Source organism: Tupaia chinensis, unplaced genomic scaffold (genome assembly GCF_000334495.1).
Source record: "Tupaia chinensis unplaced genomic scaffold, TupChi_1.0 Scaffold000270_1, whole genome shotgun sequence".
NCBI lineage: Eukaryota > Metazoa > Chordata > Mammalia > Scandentia > Tupaiidae > Tupaia > Tupaia belangeri.
In genome coordinates, this window is record NW_006159750.1 from 4,911,833 (window position 1) to 4,930,910 (window position 19,078).

Consider the following 19,078-nt stretch of genomic DNA (forward strand, 5'->3'; position numbering starts at 1 on the left):
AGAATCATTTATTTTAGGGGCCAGCAGCTGGCAACGTGATTAAGATGCTGGAGACTCACACATGGTCAACCTTGGTTCAAGTTCTGGACCTGGTGGCTTGCTTTCTGGCTTTCTCTCTCTCTCTCTCTTTCTGTGTGTGTGTGTGTGTGTGTGTGTGTGTGTGTGTGAGTGACTGGTAAAATTAAAATAAATTAATAAAATAGATCATTTTTAAAAGAATGATCTATTTTATTTATCATTACTATTATTATAGTATTTAATTTGCTACAGGGCACATGCACTCACCAGAGAGAGAAAGAGACAGAGAGGGAAAATGAGAAAGCAAACCACCAGGTCCGGGACTTGAACCATGGTCAGACATGAGTCCACAGCACCTTAACCACCACGTCATCTGCTGGACTTAATCCCTCACATTTTAAAGAGTGACTAAAAGACCAACCTATTGAGGAATTGCTCAGTAAGATTCTGCTGCTGATCAGGACCATCCTCCTGATTCACTCCTCCTTCCAGCAACATCTGTTGGTAGATCTGCCGCTGCTGCTCCTTCTGTTCTAAATGCTGTTGATAGCGCAATCTTTGCCGGTAATATTCTTGAAATTGTTCTGTTGAATCTCGAAGCTTAAAAATGGTAAAAGAAATTAAATATTTGAACAGACTATGACTTCGTGCTGAGCAAAATAGCCATATTTAACAGTTAAAAATACTTAATAAGTTGATCTTTGAAAAATACCATAGTATCCATGAGTCTTAATACTGAAATACATTAATTTGCTTTATTCCCTGGCAATGGACTGATCAAATTGAATGGTCACCTGGTACCTTGACTAACTCCAAATAAAAATGCAAATTATAGAGGTTATGAATTCATATTGATAGAGAATATAAATGTAGATAAAAACTCACACAGGACCAGCACCATGGCATAGTGGTTAAGGGAGTCAGAGTTTACACAGCTAACCACTGTTTGAATCCCAGCCCTAGTGGCTTGTACATGTGTGCCCCAAATCCTGGCACGTTGGAGAACTGGAAGAGAAGGTATTACAGCATGACCATGCCCCACTGAGAGGTGCTTTCTCTTTTTCTTTCTCTCTCGTGAATGCACATGCCCTCTGACCAAAAAATAAAATTAAGGGACCAGCAGTAAGCATAATGGCTATGTCGCTGGACTCCCATGTAGTCGACTGCACTTCAAGTCCCGGACCCGGTGGCTTAAACTCATGCTGGGCGCGTGTGCGCGCATGCCCAAGATCACGAGAGAAGAATAAAGGAGAAGGGATTGCAGCGTGGCCATCCCCTCTGGGGGGGTGATTTCTTACTTTCTGTCTCTCTGTCTCTGTCTGTCTGGCGAGCGCATGCACCCTATAGCAAAAACCTCTAAAAAAAAAATTAAATTAAAATTAAAAGATAAAAAGAGGACTAATACAAATCTGGTATTACTAGGGAAAAAAAACATACTGAGACTGTATTGGTTTTTTTTTTTTTTTTGAGAGAGAGATTTTCACTGCAGGGCGCGTGCGCTCGCCAGACAGACAGAGAGAGACATAGAGACAGAAAGCGAGAAATCACCCCCCAGAGGGGATGGTCACGCCGCAATCCCTTCTCCTCCATTCTCCTCTCGGGATCTTGGGCATGCACGCACACGTGCCCGGCGTGAGTTTTAAGCCACCGGGTCCGGGACACGAACCGCGGTCGACTACGTGGGAGTTCAGCGACATAGCCATTACGCTAACTGCTGGTTCCCGGGTTTTTTTTTTTTTTACATTTGTTTTGTTTTACTATAGGGAGCATGTACTCCCCAGAGAAAGAAAGCAAAAAAATCCCCCCCGGGGGTATGACCACATCACAATTCCCTCTCCATTCGCCTCTCAGGATTTGGGGCATGTATGCACACATGCCTGGCATGAGTTTTTTGAGCTGCCAAGTCCAGGACTTGAACTGCGGTCAATCATGTGAGAGTCCAGAGACATAACCATTATGCCATCTGCTGTGCCAATATTTAATAAATACAATGTTAACCTTGTCAAACACACTTAATTTAATGTTCTAATAGGTTTCTTTAGAAACAAAATTTCCCTGAAAACAGGTTTCAAATATCCTTTCACAGAAAAGAGTAAGTGGGCATTAAGTTTAGCACTAAAACTTACAAGATGGAAATTTTTTAAAAAAATAATTATTTTATTTAACTTTATTTATTTTCATTTGACCAGAGAGGGACACAGTGTGTGCACACGTGCAAGAGAGGGAAAGTGAGAAGGCAAGACGCTAGGTCCAGGACTTAAACTGTAGCCAGTCATGTAGGAGTCCAGTGCCCTTAACTACCAGACCACCTGCCTGCCGCAAGATTGAGATATAGTGAATTCCAATACTGGCAAAGAAAGACTCCCTTGCCAAACCAGACTTTAGTCATATTGCATGAATCGTATGTTTTGGGCTTACCCTGAAACAAATCAATCTTCTCTAAGAGAAGGGAGAAAGGTAAGTAAGTGAGAAAGCAAGCTACCAGGTCTGAGACTCAAACAGCAGTCGGCCACATGAGAGTGTCCAGTGCTTTAACCACCAGACCACCTGCTGGTCCCCAAAAGTTTTCATTTTGATGAGGTCCAATTTTTTTTAACCCATTTGTGTGGAGCGCCCCCACCCATCGCCCTCAGCGCCTATTTCAAAATGGCGCTCAATGGAAGCCCGCTGAGCGCTCAAAGCAGTAAACAACTTTAAGGAAGGGCAGTGGGGAGCGTGGAGAGCACGGGAACACCGCATGCAACCAATCCTCTTTCCAGGACTGGCTTCCGTGCACGTGGACAATGATCTGATTGGCTAGGGGCCCTTTATAAGGCCCTAGGGAAAGGGAAAGGTGGAAGAACTTCTGTATTCAGAGCCTGGGGAAATAAAGTGCTGAAGAGAAGACCATCTCCGGAGTCGTCTGTTGTGTGGCACATTTGAATGATTTTGTTTTTCTTTTTGAGAAAGACTTTTGCTATAGGCTATGTGCATTCACCAGAGAGATGGAAAATAAGAAATCACCACCACCTCTTGAGGGGGAATGGCTATGCTGCAATCCCTTCTCCTTCATTCTCCTCTCAGGATTTTGGGCATGCACACACATGCATCTGGTATGACTTTTTTTTTTTTTTAAGAGGTTTTTGCTATTGGGCGCATGCACTCGCCAGAAAGACAGAGAGACAGAAAGCGAGAAATCACCCCCCCTTCGGGGGATGGCCACACCGCAATCCCTTCTCCTCCATTCTCCCCTTGGGAACTTGGGCAGGCACACACACACGCCTGGTGTGAGTTTAAGCCACCCGGTCTGGTACTCGAACTGCGGTTGACTACATGGGAGTCGAGCGACACAGCCATTACACCAACTGCTGGTCCCACATCTGGTATGAGTTTTAAGCCACAGGGTCTAGGACTATATGGGAGTCTAGCAGTGTAACCATTATGCCATCTGCCAGACCCTCAATTTTTGTATATGGTATTAGAGAGATATCCAGCTTTGTTCTTTTGCATGTGGAAATGTAGCTGTCCCAGCACCATTTCTGTATTTTGTTGACCTTTTTTGCTTCTATATTTATAAAAGACATTAGTCTACATTTTTCTTTTCTTGTAATATCTTATCTGGTTTTATTAGGTCATTGGAAAAGTCATGATGCATCTTTGCATAAGAGTCACGACTCTTCTGATGACCCGATAGTAGTATCAGGATAATTCTGGTCTCATAAAATGAGTTAGAAAGTTTTCCTTCCTCTTCTATTTTTTGGAAGAGACTGAAAGGACTGGTGCTAACGTTTTCTTTAAATATTTGGTAGAATTTATCAATAAGGCCACCTGAACCTGGACTTTCCTTTGTTGGGAATTTTTTTAATTATGATTTCTGGTCTACATATATTGAATGTAGATCTTTGTGGACACAGTATGGGTTTTTAAAGTTTGCATACAATGTATAATAATCAAATCAAGGACATACATATATTCATTTTTCCTAAATATTGAACACTATATGTTATCCACATTTGGTAACAGTTCCACTAGTTTGACATTTTAAAAAATATGTATTCGATTATCTGTATATTTTATTCTGCTGTGATATATCATCCCATACTCTTTTCCCCGTACTTACATGCATTCTTGTATTTATTGCAATTTGTCTCACAAATTCCCACCTCTCCAAACAGCACCTGGTCTCTACCATTACTCTATTTCTATGCTTTCAGGTTCTTTGGTTTCTGCCGTAGAATGTGGACATTCAGTACACGTTAAGCACGGATATATATTAGGTCACTGAGAAAGTCATGACATATTTTTCTATGTTTTTCTATGTAAAAATGTATTATGACTTTACTCACAACCCAATAGCATTTATGTTTCATAGACTGTATTATTTTGCTTGACATTGTGTCTTCTAGGGTCACTCACTTTGTGTCAAATGATGGAATTCTGTTGTTCTTTATGGCTAGGTGGTATTTCTTTGTGTGCACATACTATTATTTTCCTAATCCATTCATTGGCTATTGGGTACTTAGGTTGATTCCATAACTTAGCTATTATGAATAATGCATACAACGTATACTGCAATAAATAAGAATGTGTAAATGTTTCTCTGAGTGACTTTCTATCTTTTGTGGAGACATCTAATAGTAAGATTCCTGGATTATCTGGCAGTTCTATTTTTAGATTTTTGAAAGACTGCCATACAGTTCTTATAACTGACCTACCTCATGTTATTAATACTTAGGTCACCTGAGATTTTATTTTGTTAAATAATTATTTAATTTAATTTATAATTATTTTTAAATTTGACCAAAGAGAGAGAAAGGGAAAATGAAAAAGCAGGATGCCAGGTCTGGAACTCGAACTGCAGTCAGCCATGTGGGAGTCTAGCATGTTAACCACCATGCCACCTACTGGCCCCACCCCTTGAGATTTTCTGTATTTTCTTCAGTCAGTTTAGGTAACTGGTATGTTTCTTGGCATTTGTTCATTTTACCTCATAATTGGTCACAACTGTTTTTTTGTTTTCAGGGTTTTTTTTGTTTGGTTTTTTGGTTTTTTTTTTTTTAGTTTTTTGTTGTAGAATGCATGCATTGCTGGAGAGAGATAAAAATCACCCCCTGGGGGAGAATGGCCACACCACACAATCCCTTCTCCTATATTACCCTTTTGGGATTTTTCAAGCATGCACACACACACACACCTGGTGTGTTTTTCAAGCCACCAGGTTTAGGACTTGAACCACAAAATCAGCCGTGTGGGTTCCAGCCACCTTAACCACCACACCACCAGCTGATCCCAGTCACAGTATTCTTAGTATCTTTTTCTAAAGAATCATTTATTTAATTCCACTTATTATTATCATTATTATTTTTAATTTGACCAGAGAGAGAGAGAGAGAAAAGGAAAGCGAGAAAGCAAGCCACCAGATCCAGGACTCGAACAGCAGCTGGCCATGTGGGAATCCAGCACCCTTACCTACCACACCACCTCCTGGCCCTTTATTATCCTGTTTTTATTACTGTAAGATTTAAAGTTTAATCCTCAGTTTTTTTTCTTTCTTTTTTTTTTTTCTTGAGAGATTTTTGCTACAGGGTGTGTGAGTTCACTGGGGAGACAGACAAAATCACAGCCACACCGCAACCTTCCATTCTCCTCTCTGGATTTTGGGCATGCACATGTACACATGCACACGCACACACGCACATGCACAACGCATGAGTTTCAAGCCACCAGGTCCTGACCAAAAACCACGGTCAACCACAGGGAGTCCAGCACCTTAACAACTATGATGCACCCCCAGCTCCAGTTTCATTTCTGATTTTAGCTGTCTTTTCTTTGTCAGTCTAATTAAAAGTTTGTTGATTTTGTTGATATTTTTCTGTTTTTTTTTTTTTTTTAATTGCCAGAGGACATATGTGCTTGTCGGAAAGAGAACAAGTGATCAAGAGAGAGAAAGGGGGGTAGGGAGAAGCGCACTTCCCAATGGGACATGGTTATATCTCAATCCCTTTTCCATTTCTCCATCTTTTTGGGATTTGGGGCATACATACACATGCATCTGGTAGATTTTTTCAAACTGCTGAGGCTGGGATTCAAACCATGGTCAGCCATGTGTGATCTGGCTCCCTTAACCACTAGGCTATGTGGCTGACCCAAGTTTATCTTTTTCAAGGAAACATCTTTTGGTTTTATTGATTCTCTCTACAGTTTTCCTATTAGTTATATATCACCCTTCTAATGATTACTACTTCCTTCCTTCTGACAGCTTAAGGTGTATGTAGTTTGCTTTTCTCTTTCTAGGTTCCCAAGTCACAGTTAGGTTATTAACTTCAGATCTTTCTCCTTTCTTTCTTTCTCTTTTATTTTTTTAATTGTCAGAGTGCATTTGTGTTTGCCAGAGGGAGACAAAGAGATACAGAGAAGGAAAAAGCATGGTCATGCTGTAATCCTTTCTCCTCCATTTCTCCATCTGGTTGAGATTTGGAGCATGTGTAATTACGCACTCCACATTTTTTTTCAAGTTGCCAGAACTGGGATTTGAACCATGGTTGGCCATAGGGAATCGGACTCCCTTGACCACTGGGCTATAGGGCCAGCCCAGATCATTCTTTCTCAATGTAGACACTTACAGCTATAAATTTCCTTTGAACACTGAGGTCATGGCATCCCATGAACATTGGTATGTTTTATTTTTGTTTTCTTTTTTTTTTTGGAGAGGTTTCTTCACTATAGGGCATGTGCGCTTGCCAAACAGACAGAGAGAGACAGAGAGACAGAAAGTGAGAAATCACCCTCCAGAGGGGATGGTCACGCTGCAATCCCTTCTCCTCCATTCTCCTCTCGGAATCTTGGGCACGCACACACACGCGCCCGGCGTGAGTTTTAAGCCACCGGGTCCGGGACGCGAACTACGGTTGACTACATGGGAGTCCTGTGACATAGCCATTACACCAACTGCTGGTTCCCATTGTTTTCATTCTTTTCTAAGTATTTTCTAATTTCCTCCTGGATTCACTATTATGTTGTGGGGCCAGAAGGTGGCATAGTGGTTACAGCATTGAACTCCCACATGACCAACTGCAGCTCGCCTCCTGGACCTGAAGGCTAGAGAATCATGCTGGGCGTGTGTGTGTGTGTGTGTGTCCGAAATCCCAAGAGGAGAATGGGGAGAAAGGACTGCGGCACGGCCATCCCTTGCTTTCTGTCTTTCTGTGTCTCTGATGAACACATGCGCCTTAGAGCAAAAATATATATATTTTTTTAAAGATAGATTTTTGCTATAAGGTGCATTCACTCACTGGAAACAGAGAAAGAGAGAGACAAAAAAGCAAGAAATCAGCCCCCAGGTGTGATAGCCATGCTACAGACCTTTCTCCTCCATTTTCCTCTTGGGATGTTTTGGGCATGCATGCACACATGCCCAGTGGGAGCTTCAGGCCCCCGGGTCCTGGACTCAAACTACAGACAGCCATGTAGAAGTTCAGCAATGTAACCATTACACTACCTACTGGTCCAACAAAAATCTCTTGAAAAAAAAAATTGTAGGGGCCAGCAAATGGCATGGTGGTTAAGGCCCTGGACTCCCACAAGGTGAACTGCGGTTCGAGTCCTGGACCTGGCAGCTTACTTTCTCACTCTCCCTTTCTCTCTGTCTCTCTCTGGTTAAATTAAAAATAATGAGTAAAATAAATCATTCTTTTAAAAAAAAAAGAGATAGAAAGCAAGTTATATTAGGAGCTGGGCAGGAGCACATCAATGAAACACAACACTATTTGGGGCTGGCCCACACAAGAGGTTCTGGGTTCAGATCTGAAGGCCTCCCTGAGTGTGACAAGTGTGTATGTGCCCATGATCTGGGGATGGTGTTAGGTCACAACACCAAGATCCTACTGTGTATGTTGTCTCTCACTCAAGGAATGAATGCATAAGTAAACAAATAAATCTTATGGGGGAGAATGTGTTGTTTTGATTTCCACAAATTTGTGGATTTCTAGTTTTTCTTATTAATTTCTCACTTCATTTTACTCTGGTCAGAGAAAATACTTTGTGTAATTTCAATCATTTAAAATGTATTCAGACTAGTTTTCCCTTATAGTCTATCCTGAAGGATGTTTCATGTTACTTGAAAACGATGTATATTTTGCTGTTTTTGGATGGAGTATTTTACATACATTTTTTTTTCGAGAGGTTTTTGTTATAGGGCGTGTGCGCTCGCCAGACAGACAGAGACAGAAAGACAGAAAGAGAGAAATCACCCCCCAGGAGGGATGGCCACGCTGCAATCCCTTCTCCTCTCGGGATCTTGGGCACACACGCACATGCGCCCAGCATGAGATTTAAGCCACCAGGTCTGGGACGCGAACCACGGTCGACTACATGGGAGTCCAGTGACATAGCCATTACACTAACTGCTGGTCCCTATACATTTGTGAAGATCTAGCTGATATATAGTATTGTTCAGGCCTCTATACCCACTGATCTTCTAGTCAGATTTTTTTTCCATCACTACAAGTAGGGTATTAAAGCCTACAACTATCATTTCAGAACCTTTTATTTCTCCTAGAAACTCACTCAAATGTTTGTATCATATTTGGAGCTTCTTTCATTTGGTACAATTCATATGTAATTTTCTACTTCATTCTTAACCATTGAAAACAAAAAATACATTCAGTTTATTAAAACCATTTAACATCCCCTTATAAGTGACATATACAAAAAACTTATACATTATAATACAATTTCCCTTCAAAAACACCAATAAAAATAATATGGAAGATAAAAGTATTATTCTATATCATAACTCTCTAATTTCTTGTTGGTTAAATCTAATTAGTAAAGTATAAGGTATATATCTTAAAAATACAAACTAGCTGTGTTTAATGTTAATTCAGTAATTTGACTGCTGAAATACGTAAGATTACTGTCAACTGTATTATTTTAGATTGTTAATAAATTCACCTGCTAAACATACTCCAAAATACACAATGACAACTAAATACACAATAAAAGAGAGAAAAACCCAACAATATGAAAGTCTAGCCTCATATTAGCCCAAACTAGAAAATTACTTTTAAATTCTACCTAAGCAAGTATCATTATTTCTTACATACATACAAAAAAAAAAAAAAATCAGAAAGCAAAACAACTCTATTACCCAGCTGTAATAAACATTACCTCATTTTTTTCTTGCTTAGGTGGTCCTGGATTCTGTGCTCCATTTGCAGGTTCTTTTTCTGAAACTGAACTTTGGCCCAAGACTTCATTGCTGATGGGCCGCTGTGCCTCAACAGGTGTATCACTTCTTTCAAAAAATGCAGATATGAAAGTAAAGGAAAATACAGTTTAGAGAAATTTTAATTAAAAAAATTAATATTTAACCTATGTGTTTATCAACTGTATAAAAACAAAGTTTTTATTTTATTTTCTTTTTTTTTGGAGAGGTTTTTGCTATAGGGCGTGTGCGCTCACCAGACAGACAGAGAGAGACAGAGAGACAGAAAGGGAGAGATTACCCCCCAGGGGGGATGGCCACGCTGCAATCCCTTCTCCTCCATTCTCCTCTCGGGATCTTGGGCACGCACGCACATGCACCTGGCGTGAGTTTTAAGCCACTGGGTCCGGGATGCGAACAGCGGTCGACTACATGGGAGTTCAGCAACATAGCCATTACGCTAACTGCTGGTCCCTTTTCTTTCTTAAGTACACTGCAAAAAATGTTTTTTAAAAAGAGAATGTGGGAGTCAGCACATGGCATGGAGGTTAAAGCGGCTTGATCCCACATGGCTGATGGCGCAGTTTGAGTCCCTGACTCAGCAGTTTGAAAACAATAAACAAAACACTGGGCACGTGTGCATGTGTGCCCAAGATCCCGAGAGGAGAACAGAGGAGAAGGGCCTGAGGGGCATCTATCACCTGTGCAGGATGATTTCTAATCCCCCCTTCTCTGGCCAGCATGCATGCCCCACAGCAAAACTAAAAAAAAAAGAATGTGCTGGGCAAGCCTATGGCCTGGTGGTTAAGGGGGCTGGATAGCACGTGGCTGAGTATGTGGTTCAAGTTTCAGATCTCGAGGCTTGAAACACATTCCAGGCACATGTTCATGAATACCCAAAATCCTCAAAGGAGGGAAAAATGGAGACAAGATCACAATATGACCATGACCCATAGTGCGGGTGCTTTCTTCCTGTACCCCCTCCTCCCTCTCTCCCCAGTGAGTACAGGTGCCCTCTGGTAAATTTTTTTGAAAAAAGGAACAGTAAGGCCTCCAGTATAAAACCAATTATGTGGCCTTGGGATGGTAACTTACATTCTCTACAGCTCAGCTTCATCTATGTAATGAATAACAGACTAATGAATGTGCTAAGGCCTAAATTCTCTTCATGAAATCTACGATTTTTGTTCCCCAAACATTTTTTTCCCTCTAATATGCTTCTACAGAATTTTAAGAATTTTTGCAATTTTTACAAGAGGCTCTTTTGTGTCTATTAGCTCTTAATCTAAAAGCTAAACATAGATCTTTCAAAAACATTTAATAACTAACTTTATCCAAAGATGACGAATACAAGAGACATTTATACAAATTACCCATTGTTACAAGCAACTATGGGAATAACTACAAAAGTGAAATGATCTCTGCCTTCGAGAAATTTAATTATGAGGTAGCCCCACAATGGCCTCTCCAAGTAGAAGTATGTAGAACATATCAAAATATAGGTCTATGATTAAGGAAAAGCAGAGCTGATAGTCATCTTCACAAAGGCACCATTAGTTAGGAGCCTGTATTTCTGAGTACCTAAACATATATACATCCATAGACACACACTCAGAGGAAGCAGAAAGACCTGGGAATAGCTTTCAGCTACCAGATTGTGCTATAGATTACCAAATACATATGAAGCCCTCTTTTATGTCCATAAAATAGAATTGGTAAGACTATTAACTATAGAGATAAGGTAAAATGAACTTCATAAAGTAAAATTTCACTTAACTTTATGATTTTTATGTAACTTCCATATGTGCGTGCACTATCGCATCTAACTTGCAAAACTACTCATGGAATAGGTATGAAACCCATTTCATAGAGAGGAAACAGACTCGGGAAAAAAAAAAAAATTTCCTAAGATTGCATAGCTAGTAAATACAGCTAGAACTTAAACCAAGTCCATTGGACTCCAAATCCAGTGCTGGCCCATAACCGAACATTCTTTGGTTTTGAAGGCAACACAATGAATAGTTAAAGTCTATCTATTTTGGGACCAGCAGATGGCATAATGGTTACATTGCTGGACTCCCACATAGTCAACTGTGGTTCAAGTCCCGGACCCAGCAGTTTCAAACACATCAGGTGGTATGGTTAAGGTATTGGACTCCCGCATGGCTGACGGTGGTGAGTCCCAGACCTGGCAGCTTGCTCTCTTACTTTCCTTCTCTCATTCTGGTCAAAATAAAATAATAATAATAATGAATAAATAATTCTTTAAAAAAACAAAAACAAAAACACGCCAGGTACGTGTGTGCCCAAAATTTCAAGAGGAGAATGGAGGAGAAGGGATTGTAGTATAGCCATCACCCCTGGGGGGTGATTTCCCACTTTCTTTCTCTCTGGCGAGCACATGCACCCTATACAAAAAATCTCTCTTAAAAAAAATATATAAAATAAAAGTTGTACATATTTCAACTGATTTTTCTCTGTTTTGAGTTTATTTCTGTTCAAGTGAAAAGACAGCCTTACAAATACCACCTATGCCCTAAAACCATTCTTTTGTGTTTTATCTTCTGTTCACCACAGAGCAGAGCTGAATCGTCATATCCCTAGTGCACAGCATGGTGTCAGCAAATAGTAAACAATCAAACATTTTATAAATGGATGCCAACCAAGCAAATCTTACCACATTACCAGGAACCTCTTCACATGGCATCATTAATGTGATTGATCTAATTAAGCTTCCTGAAATTTATTTACCCCTAAAATATTTTTTAAAAGGTTTTTGCCGTAGGGCGCGTGCGCTCGCCAGACAAACAGAGACAGAAAGCGAGAAATCACCCCCCTGGGGGATGGTCATGCCACAATCCCTTCTCCTCTATTCTCCTCTCAGGATGTTGGGCATGCACACATGCGCCGAGCGTGAGTTTTAAGTCACTAGGTCCGGGACGCAAACTGCGGTCGACCACGTGGGAGTCCAGCGACATAGCCATTAAGCTAACTGCTGGTCCCCTGACCCCTAAAATATTTTTAAATTTATTTATTTAACTGAATTTATCATCATTTTTTTCAAATTTGCTATAGGGGATGCACACTCACCAAAGAGAGAGAGAGAGAGGGAAAGTGAAAGTGAGAAAGCAATCTGCCAGGTCCAGGACTCAAACTGTGATTGAGCATGTAGGAGTCCAGTACCTGCTGGCCCACCCCTAAAATGTTCTTCAGAACAAAGAAACTTATTTCAAAAGTAAAATGTTAATACTTGAGTCATAGCACTGTAGCTCTTCCAAGGCTTTTTTTTTTGAGAGGTTTTTTGCTATAGGGCATGTGCGCTCACCAGAAAGACAGAGAGAGAGAGAGAGAGAGAGAGAGACAGAAAGCGCAATCCCTCCTCCATTCTTCTCTCAGGATCTTGGACACGTACACAAATGCACCTGGTGTGAGTTTAAGCCACCAGACAGGACTCAAACTGCAGTCAACTACAAGGAAGTCCAGCGACGTAGCCATTAGGCCATCTGCTGGTTCCCCTTTCTTGAATTTTAAGGACTTTCAACAAAAGAGATCTGAATATCTCACACACATGCACACACACATAACCCCCCAATTAGATTATTTCACACTTAGACAGATTTCCAAATTTTGATGAGCAAATACCTACCGCTCAGGGGATTCTTCATAAATACTATGACATTCCGTATTCTCAAGCATGAGACTTCTACTGAGGTTTTGTACCCCTGGATAATGGAAGTTAGCAAACGAGTGTGACATTGGAGAAGTTTTGTTCCCAAGATCTGAGATTCTCTTATCGTGACTGGTTAGTCCACATGTGAGTCCATCTAAAGCAGGATTCAGAGAGCGGGTCATATAGGCGTCAGCTGATTGAGGTCTCCTCATTGGGGACGATGGATAGGGAGAAAGTTTACTGATAAGAGGAGTCAAAAGATCAGCATACGCAGCTTTTGTAGGTTTCAGAAGTTTGTCAACATGAATATTAAGCATTTTCTGTTCAAAAGCACAAGAGAAGACAGAAGAGGGGAGATTCTGAAGCCACGACAATAAACTCAGATCCAAATCATCACAACCATTACCACATAAGAGGTCGATGCCAAGAAGTACTTCGCTTTCTGTAATTTCTTCTCCGGTTGCTTTACTCTGACAAAACTCTACACAGCATTCATAAAGTAAGCCCTTCATTACAAGCTGAAATAAACGATTGTTACTTGCTTTAAAGCCAGCTTCACTTAGCTTCCTATCAGCAGGGATGAATTCAGCAACCATGACACAAGCCTCTTCAAAACAGTGAACTCGTGCGGTGCTAGGATTCCAGTCCTTAAATTCAGCATGATTGGTCAGACGAGGCAAAGTCAAAAGCAAACAAAGCTTGCTATAATCATCTTTAGAAGGACAGTACTCTTCTAGAGCATGTAAACATTGCACAGCTTCTTGCATGGTAAATTCCAGCTATAAAAAAAATACAAATGATTGCTATAAAAAGATGTTATAAAATATGAAAACAATGAAAGTATAAATTCTAATTCCAAAGAACACTCATAAAATTTGTAGGATTTAACAATTTTTAAGTTAGAACCCAAATGATTTTATGTGGGGTTGGCCCCATAGCCTAGTAGTTAAGTGAACTGGATCCCACATGGCCAACTACAGTTCAAATTCTGGCCCTGGAAGCTTGAAAAACATGTCAAGTACATGTGTGCCCAAAATCCTGACAGAATGGAGAAATGAAGAAGAAAGGACTACGGCATAACCACCTCCTGTTAGGTGGTGCTTTCTCCCTCTCCCTCTCTCTGGCAAGTGCATGCATGCACCCTCTGGCAAATAAAAAAAAAATTTTTACAACTAAAATAAAAAGAATAAATATTTTGACTTATGATTATCATTATAAGAGCCTTTGGTTTTGCTATAATCTGAATGTTTGTGTTGCCCCAAAATTCATATGTTGACATCCTAACTCCAAAGGTGACGGTATTGGGAGGAGGGGGCCTTTGGGAGGTGATTAGAGAGAGCTCAATCTCATGAATCAGATCTGTGCTCTTATAAGAGACCCCAGGGAACTGGCTAGCCTCTCCTACCATGTGAGGCTACAGCTAAAAGTGCCATCTAGGAGCCACAGCGTGAACCTTCACTAGACACTGAATTTGCCAACACCTTAATCTTGGACTTCCCAGGTTCCAGAACTGTGATAAATAAATTTATTATTTAAAAGTCATCCATATTATCAAATTTCATTACAACAGCCCAATCAGATCAAGACAATTTACTTTAATGAACACTTAACTGGAACTTAATACAAATTTTCTTAGTTTTGGGCCCAGTCACAGTGTTGCAGGCAGTAGGGTGCTACTGCATAATACTGGAGCCATGTGGGAGGTCCAGATCACCATTATGCTTGTGTTCTGGGCTGGGTGAAAGGTTGAATCATGGCATGGCAAGACTGTCAATCATACCTCATCTTTATCGCTCTCATAAAGTAAATAAAATTTCAAATAAAAAGTTTTCCTGTTTTTGGATATAACACTAATTTTGAAGCTTTTAAAAGTAATCTTCCGGGGCCAGATAATGGTACAGTGATAAAACGTGACATTCTACCAGACAATGTTACATAGGAAGGTTCTTGGTTCAAGTCCAGACTTCCCTGAGTACAACATGCACAGGCTTCCCCATGACCCAGGGCTGGCTGAAGACATGGAGTAAGTCACAGTACAAGACCGTGTTCAGGGTGTCCATCTCTCTCTCTCATGAAATAAGCTTTAAAGAAACCTTTCTGGGAACCAGCAGTTAGCGTAATGGCTATGTCGCTGGATTCCCACGTAGTTGACCACAGTTCGCGTCCCAGACCCGGTGGCTTAGAACTCACGCCAGGAACTTGTGCGTGTGTGCCCAAGATCCCGAGAGGAGAAGGGACTGCGGCGTGACCATCCCCCCTGGGGAGTGATTTCTCGCTTTCTGTCTCTCTGTCTCTCTCTGTCTCTCTGTCTGGCGAGTGCACACGCCCTATAGCGAAAACCTCTCGAAAAAAAAAAAAAAGAAACCTTTCTAACCAAAATTAATTTCACATTCCTAAATTTAAATAGTCATAAGGACAAACAGTTTATCAAAGAACTACCTCTGGCTCAAAGAAAACACTGAAAAGACAGAGAAAAAAGGAAATAATCATAACCAATCTACTTCTGGGCTAAGAAAAGAAGAAATAATGAAGAGTCATCAAATTGAGTATCTATTGCGACCTATTTTACCTTAGGCAAGAGAGGAGCACACTTTCTTCAGCTATTTGAACATCACCCTGGCATAAACCACAGACCAAGTTCAGAAGCACTACAGATTGAAAGTACCAACTCTGAAAAACAGCACATCCCGCCCCATCCCAGCTCATGAAAAATTTGAAAAGTTGTGATAGTGAGCTTTTGTTTTAGTGAACAAAATATTTATGACTGAAAACAAGACTATGGAGCAAACCTTCAGGAATAAAAATCTTACATGCTGGGGCTCATCTTCTGCTGACATTGCATTGTTAACACATAAAGCTTCCAAAAACTTCTGCTTCAGGATAATGTAACGAAACCTGTCAAAAATAAAATATGAGGCATTAAAATGATTAAAAAGCTAAATGAGAGCAATGCCAAAGACTCGAAACTAAACTCAAGTTCCTAAAGCAAAGCAGGTAGTTGTTTTAAAAAACTAATTATCTCTTCAAAAAAAAGACTTTTGCCAGCAGGTGGTGAAAAGGCAAAGACACCAGACCCCACATGGCCAACTGTGTGGTTTGAGTTCCAGACCCAGTGGCTTGAAAATCACAACAACAACAAAAAAAAGAACAGGAGAAAAAAATCTTGAAGACAGCCAGAAAATAAAAAATAAATATACATTATACACAAGAGATTAAGGATAGAAATTACCACTGATTGTTCATCAGAAACTGAAGACCAAGAGACAATGGAATGACATCATTAAAGCCTTTGTCCTGGGGCCAGCAGGTGGCTTGGTGGTTAAGGGTGCTGGACTTCCACATGACTGACCGTTGTTCGAGTCCTGAACCTGGCGACTTTCTTTCTCATTTTCTCTCTCACTCTGTCCCTCTCTGGTCAAATTAAAATAAATAAACAAACAAAGTTAAATAAAATAGTTCTTTTAAAAAAAAAAAAAAGCCTTTGTACTGTTATGAGAAACAGCTCTTATGTTTTGCATATAAAGCTACTGAGTAAGGCTGCATGTCAGATTTTCAAATAACTGAAGTACTTAAATCTGTTCTACAGAAGGGCTTTAACTCTATGAGACTGACTGTACTATTTACTTTTTAAAAGAATTATTTAATTTCATTTGTTATTCTTATTTTTTAATTTGCTGCAAGGAATGCATGCTCACCAGAGGAAGGGGGGAAGAGAGAGAAAGTGAGAAAGCAAGCCACCAGGTCCAAGACTCGAACCATAGTAGGCCATGTGGGAATCCACCCATTGGCCCTGACTGTACTATTTTCTTTCCTTCTTTCTTTCCTTTCCTTTCTTTCTCCCTCTCTTCCTTTCTCCCTCTCTTCCACTCTCTCTCTTTCTTTCTCTTCCTTCCTTCCTTTCTTCCTTCCTATCTTTCTATCTTTATTTTATTTTAATTTGACAAGAGAGGGCCAGAGAGAGAAAGTGAGAAAGCAAACCACCTAATCTGAGACTCGAACCACGGTAAGCCATGTGGGAGTCCAGCACCCTTGACCATCATGCCACCTGCTGGCCCCTGTACTGTTCTCTAAGAAAAGCTAAGAATCTTGCTTTTAAGGTCTATTGTATTGTTTTGCTAAGCTTCTACCAATAATGAAACAATAAAAACTTCAGATAAAATCTTACCTTTTTTTGTCAAATTTTTCCATACATTCTAGAGGCTGAATGAACTGAAGAACTTCATCCCACTGACCATCAAGAATTAGCTGCCTAAATAAAGAAAAATTCAGCATACTATAAAAGTCAGGCTACACTAATGAAAAGCATGATCAATGACAGATAGCATTAATACTTTACAAAACACATGATAAAATTACTATTTTATTTGGTTCCTCAAACACTAGAATGAAATAATTATTTTAACGTGTTTGTAACAACATAAGCTATATGAGAACAATCTATGAGTCTGTAACTATTCCTCATATTAATGAATGTTGGGTTTTGATTTGTTTTAGAATACTAGACTAAGCCAAAAAGATCCTGTATTTCCCTATTCGTCTAACTGTTTTAAAGATATTAAGTTATTATTTAAGAGCCAGTGTGGAAGGCATGTTCTAGTCTCACTAAATCAATGGTTTTCAAAGGAGGTTCCCCTCCCCCACCTCCAGGTCATTTGGCAATGCCCAGAGACATTTTTAGTAGACAAAGCTCAAGGTACTACTGGCATCTAGTGGTAAGAGATCAGAGATGCCACCAAACATCCTACAATGCACAGGACAACCCCCAGGACAAATAATTATCTGGTCCAGATGTTAACAGTGTCAAGGTTAAAAAAACTGCTCTAAATTATAAATTATTTATCATGGAGCAATTTGACACAAAAGTTTATATTTAGAATGAAAACAGCAAAGAATAAGAACGAGCTTCATCCTACTTTAAATGGTCTATGGGAATTTATAGAAGATGTAGAGCACTTATCTCTCTTCTTTTACAAAGGCAATTTCCCTACTTTTAGATTTTTTAGAACAGTAAAATTTTAAAAGGGAGAAACAGGTAGAAGAATCTACTTAGGACTGTCAACATTTTATTCCATGAAGATGGAATACAAATACAGGTTGAGTATCCCTCATCCAAAAATCCAAAATATGAAGTGCTCCAAGATACAAAACTTTTAGAGGTGACATAATACCACAAGTAGAAAATTCCACACCTGATCTTACATGACAAGTTGAAGTCAAAACACTGCAATACAAATATACTGCATAAAATTACCTTCAGGCTATGTGTATGAGGTGTACAAGAAACACAAATGTTTTTTTCCCTTATAATTTGCTAAAGGGTGCATGCACTTGCAGGAGAGAGATGAGGGTGGGGAGAGGGTACTGAGAGAGCAACTCCCATGAGGGATGGTCACAATCCCTTCTCCATTTCTCCTTTTGGGATTTTTGGGCATGCACACACAATGTCCAGTGTGTTTTTCAAGGCCTCAGATCTGTGACTAGAATGGCAAAGTTGGCCATATGGATCCAGCCACTTAGCTACCATGCCACCAACAGGCCTGAATTTCATATTTTAATTTTGGTCCCATCCCCAAGATATCTCATTATGTATATTCAAATATTCCAAAATTCAAGAAAATCCAAAATCTGAAGCACTTCTGGTCCCGCACATTTTGGATAAAGGATATTCAACCTGTAAAAGTGATCACAACATACATTATAATCATTTTATAAAGGAATATATTAATATTAAAAAATAGAAAGCACACAATTTCAAAAGCTAGTTCTTTAGATGAGCACATTTAGTTTCATATTTTAAAAAATTGCTATTTTATAATTACTTGCAATTCACCTCCAACAATAAAACTTGATCACCAACCTACAGGCTCCTGGAGGGTGCTTGAGAATCACTGCTAAGTTCTAGGAGTAGCAATGCTTGAAAGCACTACCTTGGTATGATTCTGAGTCACCCCAATGAGTAAAGATGACAGTCATAACAAAAAACACGCCAAAGTGCAGTAAGTTTAAATCAACTCCCCTAACATAATAAAACTAGGTTTTGGTTTTTGTTATTCTAGGGTTTTGCCATAGGGCGCATGCACTCACCAGAGAGAAACAGAGAGAAGGAAAGAGAGAAATCCCTCCCAGTAGGGATGGCCACACTACAATCCCTTCTCCTCTCCTCTCCTCTCAGGATTTTGGGCACACACACACAGATGAACCCGGCG

The 19,078-nt window shown here is 40.0% G+C and overlaps 1 protein-coding gene across 4 annotated transcripts in view; it reads right to left on the reverse strand.

Annotated features, from left to right (window-relative positions):
* Positions 1 to 19,078, reverse strand: part of WDR47 (WD repeat domain 47) — a 64,563-nt gene that overhangs the window by 29,911 nt on the left and 15,574 nt on the right. For 2 of the 4 annotated variants that reach the window (XM_006149511.2, XM_006149509.2), the window contains exons 3-7: positions 17,038 to 17,121; positions 15,683 to 15,767; positions 12,849 to 13,651; positions 9,166 to 9,289; positions 440 to 618 (exon numbers count right to left, since the gene is read on the reverse strand). In XM_006149511.2, the coding sequence (XP_006149573.1) occupies positions 440 to 618; positions 9,166 to 9,289; positions 12,849 to 13,651; positions 15,683 to 15,767; positions 17,038 to 17,121 (1,275 nt within the window). Of the gene's footprint in view, positions 1 to 439; positions 619 to 9,165; positions 9,293 to 12,848; positions 13,652 to 15,682; positions 15,768 to 17,037; positions 17,122 to 19,078 lie in introns of all 4 variants that reach the window. The other 2 variants (XM_006149510.2, XM_027772282.1) reach the window with 1 other exon arrangement.